Below are 13,020 nucleotides of genomic sequence, written 5' to 3'. Positions count from 1 at the left end.
AAGGTGGAAGCTCATACAAGTTTAAATAGCAGTACACCTGTTATTTAACTAGAAGTGTTTACAAGTGAATACTGTTTGTCCATGGAAAGACTCACATTGTGATATTAAAACTATGTCTAGAATCAGCAGAATATATTCCTAGGAAGAGATGAGTTATTGCTAAATGTTTAGGTCCCCTATAACCATTGTATGAATCACTTTCTACATGCCTCCATTGAATAATAATGTAAAGGAAACAAGACAGATATTACATATAGGAAATGAGCATTTTCCTTTTTTCAGTTTTTGCATCTTCTAAGGTCTTCATGTACATGTTAACATTTGGATTCATGGTGATGCTCAGTGGTGTGATTAGCCACTGTGTGGTGAGAACCTGAAAATGATGAAAATATAGAGATGATTTAGAGCCACACATTAAAAAATGTTAATATCATCATGAATTATAAAATTTTCTTTAGCTATTTTGTTTGCTTGAGCATAGAACTGCTTCTATTACTTTGCACTAGTTTTGTCTATGAGTAGCATTTGATAAGTGGAAGCTGAAGTATGATCATCTTCCTCTGTCACCCTCCACCCTGTAATTTAATGTAGAATGCAAGGCAATACTTTTTTTAGTTTGGGCTAGAATAGCGAAGGGCTGGAACTGCTGTCAGGTTTTTAGTGCTGTATGTGTCACCAATGGGGAGATGTTTTCTTTCCATTTGTCCTGATAACCAATGTCAATGGGACAGAACATGAGAGGAAATCTCAAAATATATTATAACTTAGCTTTGGCTGGGTCTCCAATTCATAGGGTCACTCCTTTCTCACCATATCTGCACTTGATAAAATTTGACATGGCAGTTTGTAATTGGCCATATCTTTATAAGAAGTGACAGCTGCAACCTGAGTGCTTTATCTGTGTTTGGTTCCTCCTAAAAGTGGTTAGAGACTCTATTGGGTCTTTTTAAATAAATGGCAAACAGGTACAATGTGTCAGGCGTACAAGGAAAGGGTACATGACAATATAAAATAATGGGAGTTTGTATTTAATAATTGTATAAGAGCCCCAAAATGTTACAGAAAAGTATTTCTCCGTTTTCTCTGTTTAAAGATAAGAATCTGTTTTCAACTTTAAAACACAGAAAGGTGATAAAACCGCAATTAGAGGTCAGCTATCAAGTGAGTTTCATTTGTCAAAGACAATGAGAAATAATAATCTCAATAAATCTAATAAGGATTAGTCTGTGTTTTGGGTATAGTATGGGTTGTCCTCTCTAATAGTTTTCCGAAACCATGCATTCTCTGACATTATGATCAGCGGTGTCGTAAGGATTTATTTTGCAGGGGATGCAAGAAGACAAGGTGGGATCATGGAAATGTAAGTGAGGAAAATAGAGAAAAGGTAAGGGTGAGTATGGGTCAGGTAAGGGAGTATAGGATATCAGAGTCAGGATTAGGTATTTGGGACTGGGAAAAGGACATAGAGAGAAAGTAAAGAAAAAATATATAGATACATATAGATGGGGGGGATCGATCGCCTGATCACCACAATCCAAGGCATGATCATGTACGGCTCAGGTAATGTTTTATTTTAATCCATTCAACCAACACACCTAAATCAATGGTATCATCTTAGTCATTCTAAAAAAAAAAAAAAATTGGCTTCTAAAAATTTAATTTGTGGTGGTAGATAGCTTTGATGCAGTGAAATTATTTTTGCTTTAAACCAACTTTGGGCAGTTTTAGGAGCATGTGTTAATCCCAGGCACATGAGCATATGCGCTACAATGTCTGTTCTGTCACTGGTTGCGCTGGTGGTACTACCTGCTGTTATAACTGTATGTATAGAGAAGATGTAAAATGTTTTCCTTTTTAAGACTACTCTCATAAGATCTGCACTTAAAGCTAAAAGTTAACAATCTGATCCTATGAGAGATTCTCTGCATGCCTTTAGTACTAGGTGGTAGCAGGGTTTTTTTAAGCAAAAATCACCACCAATTTTGTACCATAGATATATCAGCTTACCATGTTTTCCGCTTGACATGCCATAGTCTGAGACGCTACAAAACAAAAAAGAAAATCAGTTAACTGTTTTAAAAAAACATGTAAGTTACAATGGTATTATTTCAATATTTAACCAAAGTGTTGCTAATTCAGTGTGAAGCATTGATGGATAAATGGATGTAATAGTATTGGTAAAATTGTCATATTTTGAAGATACTGTATGTATGAAAATTTGGGTTTGAAATAACCAATGATTATATACCTAGGCATTTTATAAACTTTGGATGAGCTTATTTTTTCCAAGCCATCTGCTCTACTCTTCACACATAAAGATGAGCGTCATGCTTTATTGTATACTGCCACAGTACAAAATAAAATATATGATCATATCTCATTTCCCACATTCTATTACTTTTGATTAGGCAACCTTTAAATTTTACATTATGTATTTCCATTTATAAAGAGTATAAATGGAAATGCATAACTGGATTGATTATTGGTTGAACATGATGGTCTTTTTTCAACCTGACTAACTATGTAACTATGAATGTCCGAAAAGCTCATTTGAGTTTCAATTGTGTAAACAGGAATATATTTATGAAGCAAATTTAGCATAGGTTGGCTTTTTTTTAGTAAGTATAAGTCCATTATGTATGTGTTCAAATAACATATATTGTATATGACACACAAGAAGAAACAAATCTGCAGTATTTGTGGCAGGTAGGTACAGGTCTGTAGTGTTACCTAAAACTGGAACGGTCCAAGCTATTGCATCCCTTTTTGAACTTTTGAGAAGACCTAGGGTCTTCGTTATATTTTCCCAATGTTTTCCAAAGATTCTATTTCCCTATTCACTGGTTGTTCCCCGTGATTGTGTTATCATTCGAAGCTTCCACATGCAGAGGATCAACATGGTGGTGGGTACTCCAATCTGTATAAGCAATAATGTGAGATCCAACTAAACAAAATTGGCATGAACTTACTGGATGTTATGTCCGTCCAGAAGGCGTTTATAAGTAGCAATTTCCATCTCCAGGTGAGTCTTTTGGTCCATGAGGATCTTATATTCATAGTTCTGACGTTCCAGATCAGATCTGATTTGGGTCAGCTGGCACTCAACATTATTGATCATAGCTTGTAACTGAGCGATTTGAGAATTGTAGGTAGCTTGTGTCTCTGCCAAGGTGCTTTCCAGGGCTGTAGTCTATTACATAATTCATAACATTAAAATCAGACTTAAGGAACATTTGATAAATATTGACTTTATGATCTTACCATGCTCATCTGGCTCTGTAGTTCGATTTCAAGGGTCTGTATGGTGCGATTAAGCTCAATCACCTCTGTTTGCACAGACTGAAGTTGCTCAGAACCAGACGTTACTTGACGGTTTAATTCTTCACTCTAAAAGCAAAAAAATAAGCAGAATTAACAGATTGTCTAGACAACTAGTGCAACGGGCTATCTTTACCTTACAACCTTACCTGTGTAATTCCCTCCACCCCCTGCCTTGTACATGTCCCCCATATGTGTGTGGGCTGTCAAGCATATTTAATCTTTTAGTTTAACAGGTTTTGAGAAGGGTGGTGGTGTCACGATTGAGAATGTTTACTATGTTTTCATCCATCAGAAGCAAACTTGTCACTGTGATTAACTACATTATTTATAGGTTGCTTAGATCTTAGATCACTCACCACAGATTTTGCACTTGATAACTATGCTTATTACACAGTTATGCGGGGACCCATCATAAACATATCCACGACCAACTTTGGATCCCCACCCATAGTTTAAGAAACACTGGACTGGAGGCTCAAAAATCAGAACACAAATAAGAAGAGTAGATCTTCTACTTTAACCATGGAATCAATTTATTTGAAATGTTCCATAAGTTCCATAATCCATCTCATACAATTTATTCCCACACAGCTACCCCCTCATGTATCACTTGCCCCTCCCATTTAAAGTGTAAGCCCTCATGGGCAGGGCCCTCCTTACCATCCTGTCTTGAATTGTATTTTGATTGTAATGTCTTCCTTTTATTGTAAAGTGCTGCGCAAACTGTTGGCGCTATATAAATCTTATATAATAATAAAAAGTGTGAATTCAATTTGCATTATATAATATTATCAAAAATATATTGGATTTCTTTAATTTTTTTCTGCTATTGTCAGGAGAGCTTGGAAGACATATGAACTGTCTTATATATTGTTGTGATATACAATACTGTACATACCGAGAGTTATACCTATACGGATTAAATCACATAGTTCAATGTATAGAAACATCTTAAAAATTGATTTTGAAGAGGATGGTGATTATTTTGCCATATACCTGGAATTATAATATTTTGTGTTTGCATGGCTTATAACATTTTTAGCAATATGATTTTGAAGATCGGGGAGCTAAGCTACTGGAATAATCAACAGCCATTGTATAGCCACAAATTTAAACTATATATATATATATATATATATATATATATATATATACACAATACATTACCCTTTGCCTGAACATATCCTCTACATCGCTTAGGTTTCTTTCCATCAGGTTTTCATATTCGTCACGAATTTCAGTCAAAGCTCTATTAAGGTCAATGGATGGGGCAGCATTGAGTTCTACATTAACTCTGGCTCCCAGCTGAGCACGGAGACAATTTGCTTCCTAAAGGAAAAAGAATGGATGTGTTACAATGGATAAATATGGTAGATGTAATCTGAAGATGTATTTCTCCATGGTCTCTCAGTGTGGTAACACAGAGGCAAAGCTACAATTCTTCGTGATTATCTGTAGCATCCCTTTGCGATGGAAATCTTGTATTCCAATAAAACCATAAATTGTAGTGGCTATGTATGGAAGCCACTTTATTTAAAGTGGAACTGGATCCACTAGGTGTGCCCACAGCCCTTGCCATAGTGTCCAGGTTTATACAGCATACTTGTACTTTATGGAAGACTTTCAGTGTTCTTTGCTTTAGTGATGCAAGATCATTGCTTCCCTTTTGGTTCTGCCATCTTTTCTACCATTCCTCAGCCATTGATTTGCTACAGATGACATAATTCCTCCACATGTACACAGAGGTTACATCATCCCAGCAGTTGGCTCTTACTCCTAGGCATCTGTACAATGGACCGTACCTGCATGACGGTCAGTGTATAATTAAACTGATCAGGAAAAAAAAAAAATCTTAGTTTTAAATAGAGAGGAGAAGGATTAGGAACCAAAATCAGCTGTTTACTGCTATCCAGGGCTCCGTTAGAGAGATTTTCCCTCATTTCCCATCTTTAGTAGAATATTGAAAGGCTAGAATCCCTGTCAGATTTGTATTTCTGTCTGTGTCCCTGTTCCAGTGTTTTCCTTACTTTCTGCCTTGTGAAGCCATTGTCAACATGACAATAGCTTAGCATACACAGTTCCAACTTTGAGCTGAGGGTTGCCCTGCCAACACCACCTGCCTTGATAAACTTTGATTATAAAATTGAAGAATCCAGTTGAAAAGAAGTTGGTGACTTCAACCAATCAGCTGCACCCACTGGTCAGGTGTTCTGACAGCTGTGGGTGCCGGCTGTCACAGTACAATAGCTGGCTGGAGAGATTTGTCCATCCCACTAGGCTGAACAAATCTTTATGTATATGGCAAATGTAAGTCAGGCTAAATCCTTCTAACAGAGCACCCAATATCAGTGAAAACCCTCTGGCTTGACATAAATTAATAAATATGTATAGAAGAAAGGGTTTTTATGGCAAAAGAGACATACAGATTATCTTCTGCCATAAAACTCTACCTGATCACTTTTTATTCTACTTTAAATGTAGTTCCATTTCAACTAATAGAATGCTTGCCATCTAAGTAATGGTGACAACAGCAGGCAGGGATTGTGTTACTACATGCAGCAGCCCCAATTATTTAGATTTCTACTTTGCTAGTAATAAACACTACCTCCTCATGATTCCTCTTCATTTCCTGCAGTTCTTCCTGGAGGTTCTGAACTTGCATTTCCAGGTCACAGTTGTCACGGTTGAGTCCTTCTAAGACTCTGCGCAGAGCATTGATGTCAGCTTCGGTGTTATTGCTGATACTCAGTTCCATCTCATACCTTGACAAAGGGAAGAAGAAAAATTTACTAAGACTGATAGAATAGTTTCCACAGTCTAAAACAGAGGTGTATGCACTGATTTATGTCATATGTCACATATGCTTTGGGCTGTATTGGGAAGCCTTGCCCAACGCATAGACAAGGTAAATTGCCCTGAATCCTGTTCAGTTTAAGCTGAAAAAGAGTAGCAAATGCAGTATTCTTTCATCCTAGGATGTTGTGAATCACTATACCCTTGTGGCAATGTGCTACAGTGAATACATATGAAATGCATGTAATTTTATGACATTGCAATATAGTTGGAAAAAAATAAGCATTTTCAATGCATCAGCATTGTTTATGGCCATGGCATGAATCCAGACGCTCGTGTGAACAAGCCCTAAAGATTTACAGGGTTATTCACAAAAGGGTGAAGAGTTTGGAGAAGGCAGGAGAAGTGAATAATCTATGCCAAAATAGAGGATTTGGAAAAATTCTCCAATTCAGCTCCCTTTCCAGTTCAGCTATGTTGTACTAGATTGTTCACTTCTCCTGCCTTCTCCAAACTCTTCACCCTTTGGTGAATAGTCCTGTTAGAGAGCCTTCAAGCAAGAGCAAATGTTCCTTTACAAAGCAACAATGAGGTTGATTTAATAAAGGATTTGAGAATGTCCACACAAACAAATGTGTGAAGATTCACTGCAATGATTCAATTAAGTAAAAAGAAAATCCCTGTTTATTTATTGTGAGAACATTCTCAAATCCTTTAGTAAATCAGCCTTATCATCTCAGCAGTGGGTGTGAATTTCCCTTTGGCAGTTGTTTCCATTGTACAATGCCCAGGGTCCTCTAGGTAAAGCAAAATGTACCCATTGCCCTCTGGAGATCTGCTTTCAGCTGTGCCCCCTGTTTACTGAAATATCCATCATGCCTGTAATTCTTAGTTTGTATTTTGTACATGCAATCAAATAATATAATAATAGAAAGGTTTTCAAAGCTTCTAATGACTTAGCCATTATGATCTCTAACTCTAATGTATTCGCAATTTTACTCAGTTCAGAAACATTTATAGGCTACCACAAAAACTAGAAAAAAGTTGACTGGACAAACACTGCAATAGAACTGCTAAAATGCATATCAACTGTCCTCATAGATGTGGACTATGAATACAGTTGATATGCATTTTAGCAGTTCTATTGCAGTGTTTGTCCAGTCAACTTTTTTCTAGTTTTTGTGGTAGCCTATAAATGTTTCTGATATACAGTACATTTAACCAGCTATGACCTACGGAAAGAAGAGAAGTGGTCAACACAGGTTATGCTTTATCTCAGTTCTTCTACATGTGTATAACCACTATACATGGAACGCTTTACATTGTAAGTATTTTCATTGTTTATAAAAACATTTGTATAATTTGTGAAATTATATTTCCCCAGCCTTAATCATAATCAACATTTCCTTTACACAATGAACATCTCTCATCATAAGCTACTGGCCTACTAATTAAGATGTTTTAAATGAACAGTTGGATATATACTACAATTAAAGTATTACTTTTCACGGAAGTCATCAGCGGTAAGTCTGGCATTGTCAATCTGCAGGACTATTCTGGCATTCTCCATAGTAGCAGCGGCAATCTGGAAGATACATTAAGGAGAGTCTTACGTTAGAGAAAGTATGGATTTCCTTCCTCTGAGGAAGGAATTGTAAACCTATCTGTGGTAGGAGTTTCCTGAATATTATTGCTCACACACTGCAATTTGTAAATAATGATATAAAGCCAACTGTGGTACAACCAATATGAGATAAGGGCTACAATGGTGGTAATTGGGCAAAATTCTAAAATATTTATCAAAATTCATGTATATTTTCAATGTATTTGAAATACATAGTAAGGCTTTCATAAGACACAAGCTATCTGCATGTCTACCTTGCATCACAGATCCTAAAAAATACAATGGTTTTTAGTTTTCATTTTGAAAAATTAGGTGGAGCCATGGTAACCATTACTTAATGCCTGTGGCCAGCTATGCATCCACAAGCAGCACTTTACAGCACGGATACAGCCTAATATTATATAGCCTTAGCTCTACTCGCTGCCCTACTTTTTGCTACTACATTTTTTTTCAGTCTGCCTAACAGTGTCAACCATATTAGGGCCATAATATGGTATAGTTCTCCTCACCGTTCTCAACATTTCTAATGCAGAATAAACAAATAACTAGGCAGTCCCGTTCTAAGAGACAGACAACGTAATCATGTTTCTTGATAGAAAATAAAAACTACTTTGGAGTCTTCAAAGAGTAACAAGTGTGTTGGTAATTTAAATTCATCAAAGCCTATTCAAACCACTGTCTTGTAAATAAAGTGTCATAAAGAAAAATTCAAAAAGGGGAGCTGTCTGAACACGTTTGTGTGTGTGTATAGGCAATGGGATTCAAAAGGTTTGGTTTTTTTAAGTAGAAGACATTTAAAATCATTTTTAGCAGATACTGAGGGAAATTTTTCCTTAACTTACCTAAATTCCCCTAAGACAACATCACTTCCATATATAAATAAGCAAACTAAAGTCTACTTTATTTATCCTTTTAGAATAATCTGGGGTTCTATTTCCCTATAATGTATTACGGTTTAAAATGTCTGTGAATAAAAGAAAAAAGGTTACAAAACTCAATCAATCAGTCTTGGAGTTTACCTGACTCTGGAGGTCTGATATTATCCTGAAGTATTGGCTGGAGTCAGGCAGGGAACTGGGAGCATTGTTTGCATACCATTCACTGATGTTTCTTTCCAGCTGGGCATTCTCCTGTTCTAGAGCACTAACTTTGTCGAGATAGGAAGACAAACGGTCATTCAACATCTGCATGGTTTGTTTTTCATTGATGCCCAGCAGACCATCATTCTTCCAACTGCTGTGGCTACTAAAGTGTGAACCATGACCATGGCCTCCTTGATGACTCATAGAAGAATGCTTGGAGAATGAAACTGACTTGGAACTTGATCCACCGTGGGCTCCCCCAGATTTGTGATGACCTCCACAATGGACGTCATGAGAACCTCCATGGTGGGAATTGTGACTTTCTCCATGATTCTTGAAGCCACCTCCATGATGGGACATGTGAGAGCTTCCGTGATGCATCTTGGTAGGGCTTCCATGATGAGACATGTGAGAGGAACTAAGATGAGATTTATGATGGGAAGGTTGTGATCCCCCATGGAAACTTAAATGAGGACCTCCTCCATAATGTGTCAGGTGGGAGCTTCCATGATGGGACAAATGAGAATTTCCATGACTAGTCAGATTTGATCCACCATGGTGGGAGAAGTGGGATCCTCCTGCAAGATGGGATGAATGGGATCCTCCAAGATGAGAGAGATGGGAACTTCCATGATGAGAGCTTCCATGATGAGAGAGATGGGAGCCTCCATGATGAGAGAGATGGGAGCCTCCATGGTGAGAGAGATGGGAGCCTCCATGGTGAGAGAGATGGGAGCCTCCATGAGAGGCATGGGCCCCTCCATGATGATGGGACATATGTGCTCCACTGCGATGAGAAAGGTTGAGTGTTCCTAGATTAGATCCATGATGACCTGCTGACAAATGGCTGAACTTTTTGGTAGAATGACCACCTGTGTGACCACCTTTAAGGTTTCCAAAAGAAGAGCAACCGTGCTTAATGTTAGGTCTCATGGTGATGATTGAGAGTGATATAGATGGAAATACGACTTACTAGATCTCCGTCTATGAATAAAGTATCAGGCTTTCTGCTTTGTCTATTTATAGTTAGAATAGGAGGCGTTATAGAAATATGTGCAACGTTTATGCGCTTCTGCTGTCTCGTGTTTCTTTAGCTTTATTGATAATTAATTCCTGGGCTGAACAGCTGGAGATTGTTTGTTACAGTTTGTTTGTAAACGTGTGCTATAGAAAGGTGGGGGGATTGTATATTTCTTATGATGCTTTACATGAGACATTTCCACACCCTCGCAAATTGTATAAACTCGTAGATGAAAGTGCTATTACGCCTTGACTTGCGGTAACATCTAAGAAATAAGGATACAGGTAATGTTTTACACTGCTTTTTATGAACAGTGAGTAAACCAATACCTTACTGACTAAGTGAATTTAGTACAGGATGAACTATATATTTATAATATAAATGCAATATATATCTGGTGTCCTTCGACAGCTCTTTGGTCTTCACCATAATGGAGTTTGGAGTGTGACTGTTTGAGGTTGTGGACAGGTTTCTTTTATACTGATAACAAGTTCAAACAGGTGCCATTGATACGGGTAATGAGTGCAGGACAGAGGAGCCTCTGAAAGAAGAAGGTACAGGTCTGTGAGAGCCAGAACTCTTGCTTGTTTGTAGGTTGTGTGTATGTATATATATTAGAAAAAAAAGACGTATGTCTATCACTTTTATCCAATAGAAAAACTTGAATTTATTAAAAATCTGAATCCTCAGAAACCTAAACCCGCACTTGATCCAGAGGCAAAAAACCCCAATAAATCTCTACCAGATTTGCAGTGAGATTTGGTGATATCTCCATTATATTCTCACTGTTACCCTTGCTGAAGGCTCTGACATAAGAAGCAAAATCCTGGCTCTACTAAAATAGCCACCTCCACACATTATGTAAGTCAGTAACAGGGAAAAGATCAGTTACAGGAAGATCACAGGCAATACTGGTGTACAATTACATATTCTTGCCTTTCTGACCAGGGCAGGTGAATGAAACCAAAAATGTTTTACCCTTCTCTAGCTAGCAGATCAGATTTGTTTAAGGCACTGGAAGCTTCACTCTAAATGGGCCCTCCTGGCCCCGATCTCCATAGCCAACTAATGAGCTGCTATGGTGGTAATTACTCCACGACATCTACAGTTAATTAGTTCTAAATGTGACCTTTCATAAATATTGTGTATGGGGCTTTTCAGGTGCTAAAAAGATAAAGTTCTATTCAACATATCTTTTTCTCAAAATATATATTTTATTACTCCAAAAACATAATATAATCAGCAAATCACAAGTAAATACTGCAGTTATACTAAGAGGCATGGATACATCAATTCACTATACCTGGTGACTTATCTAGGAGTGTACAGAAACAGGAACCATACCGCAGTCCTTATCGGGATTCCCACTTGCTGAAGATGGGTGCTCGAAATGACTATGGATGGCACCGCCACACATGAATAGAAAAATGTTACCAGCACACCAGAAGTTGAAAAAGCAAAATATTTTATTGCCAATAGCTGTATCTCATTGGCAAGCGCTTTCGGGGCCTCTAAGCCTAATGAAGGGGACCCTGCGAGGCCCCGAAAGCGCTTGCCAATGAGATTCAGCTATTGGCAATAAAATATTTTGCTTTTTCAACTCATGGTGTGCTGGTGACATTTTTCTATTATCTAGGAATGTGACCCAGATGGTACCGCAAATTACATAACGAAATATACATGAAAGTGCCACATAGGGTACCTTTCCACTTCATCAATATGTCTTCAATTATATGTAAATATAAATAGCCATCTGACTGGTATATTCGTTTGTTCAGACATCAAATTGATAGGAAAGGGTCACCCATACAATTCTCGATGCGTTTTGTAGTCTTGAATAACTGCTTCTTCAGGAAAGGCAGTAAATGTGTCTGTAATATGACTTGATCAGTGTTGCGTCTGAAAAGTCACAAATACAAAATCTATTATAGTTCAGGTTTAAAAAGCTATGTGGTGCATAGGTATGTTGGCTTGGACCAAATATATATTAGTTCTAAAGCTGGTCATACAACAATACAATTTTGTTCAAAAAAAATAGTTTTTGGACCGTTTGTTTGATTTTCTAATGGGGTCAAATGAAGGTTTGATTTAGACCAGGGGGGGCAATTCATTTTCTCAAGGGGCCACATGAAAAACTGGGACTGTTGGAGGGCCGAACCAATAGGCTGAAGTTAATTCTGGTCAATATTTATTTTATCGCTTTTTTAAAATGCAGTAAACTATGGTGTTGATGATGTCCCCTTTAGAGGTGCCCCTTCATATTGCTGTCCCCACATGCCTTAGTTTACTACTTTATTATTAACCAATGACTGCAGAGGAGTTGGAGACCTGATGTCATCAACTACAGAGTAGGGAGCCTGCACGTGGATATACTGGCCTCGGAGGCTGGCACATCCATTTTTAGCCAGCCAATTGGACAGGGACAGCCAAAGGGCCAGATGTGGCCCGCAGGCCGTAACATTCCCAGGACTGATTTAGACAATAGTGATGAAAAAAAAAATTGAAGGAGCAGAATAAAAAACAAATTCTCAAACCAATGAAATTCTAACAGTGAATGTAGTTTTCATTGTAGAGACTCCTATTCATTCCAAAATCAATGTTAAAATCAAACTACATTTTTAACAACATTCATCAAGTCCCTAATGGCAGTACTGAATATTCGGATGATATTTTTTTGTACGAGCATTCGCATGCTAACCTACCAGTGTATGGCCAGCTTTAGAGTCCACCACGTTTTCTGTATAACACTACCTGGCATTAGGTAACATTAATGTTGCCAGAAATTACATCCCCATCTATATTTGTAGTATCAAAGTATAGAGAGGAGTCAGTACCACAAGAAATGTTATAACTTCACTGATGATCAGTACAACAGAGGAGACAGATGTCCACCATTAGAACTTCAATAGACAGCATGAATCTGGAGATGGAAGGATCTCACATCTTTAAGGTTCTTGGGCACATGAGTGGACATCTGTAGACCTTTTGACTACAAACCATAGCAAGGGACAAGGGATTTATACACACTGGGCTCTTTTTTGCGGGCAATAGAAATTTTACAAGTCCAAATGTGACTGTAATAAAAGAACTATGACTACAGCAAAGAAAAGTTCTCATATTCCATGTATTTTACTTATTCAGCGAGTTCAGGTAGTGGTATATATACCCATATGCTGCAC

General features: G+C 37.6%; 1 protein-coding gene across 1 annotated transcript in view; it reads right to left on the bottom strand.

The window, feature by feature from the left end:
* The window catches only part of LOC108787092, a 46,656-nt gene extending 37,698 nt beyond the window's left edge, over nucleotides 1–8,958 (bottom strand). The window contains exons 1-8 of the mRNA XM_018556547.1: nucleotides 8,758–8,958; nucleotides 7,617–7,699; nucleotides 5,927–6,083; nucleotides 4,489–4,650; nucleotides 3,262–3,387; nucleotides 2,970–3,190; nucleotides 2,008–2,042; nucleotides 497–575 (exon numbers count right to left, since the gene is read on the bottom strand). Of these exons, the coding sequence (XP_018412049.1) occupies nucleotides 497–575; nucleotides 2,008–2,042; nucleotides 2,970–3,190; nucleotides 3,262–3,387; nucleotides 4,489–4,650; nucleotides 5,927–6,083; nucleotides 7,617–7,699; nucleotides 8,758–8,928 (1,034 nt within the window). The 5' untranslated portion in view covers nucleotides 8,929–8,958. The remainder of the gene's footprint in view (nucleotides 1–496; nucleotides 576–2,007; nucleotides 2,043–2,969; nucleotides 3,191–3,261; nucleotides 3,388–4,488; nucleotides 4,651–5,926; nucleotides 6,084–7,616; nucleotides 7,700–8,757) is intronic.
* Nucleotides 8,959–13,020: the final 4,062 nt, after the last annotated feature.

This window comes from Nanorana parkeri, unplaced genomic scaffold, assembly GCF_000935625.1.
Source record: "Nanorana parkeri isolate BGI_ZX_2015 unplaced genomic scaffold, ASM93562v1 scaffold242, whole genome shotgun sequence".
NCBI classification, from domain to species: domain Eukaryota; kingdom Metazoa; phylum Chordata; class Amphibia; order Anura; family Dicroglossidae; genus Nanorana; species Nanorana parkeri.
This window is presented reverse-complemented; position numbering and strand designations above follow the sequence as displayed.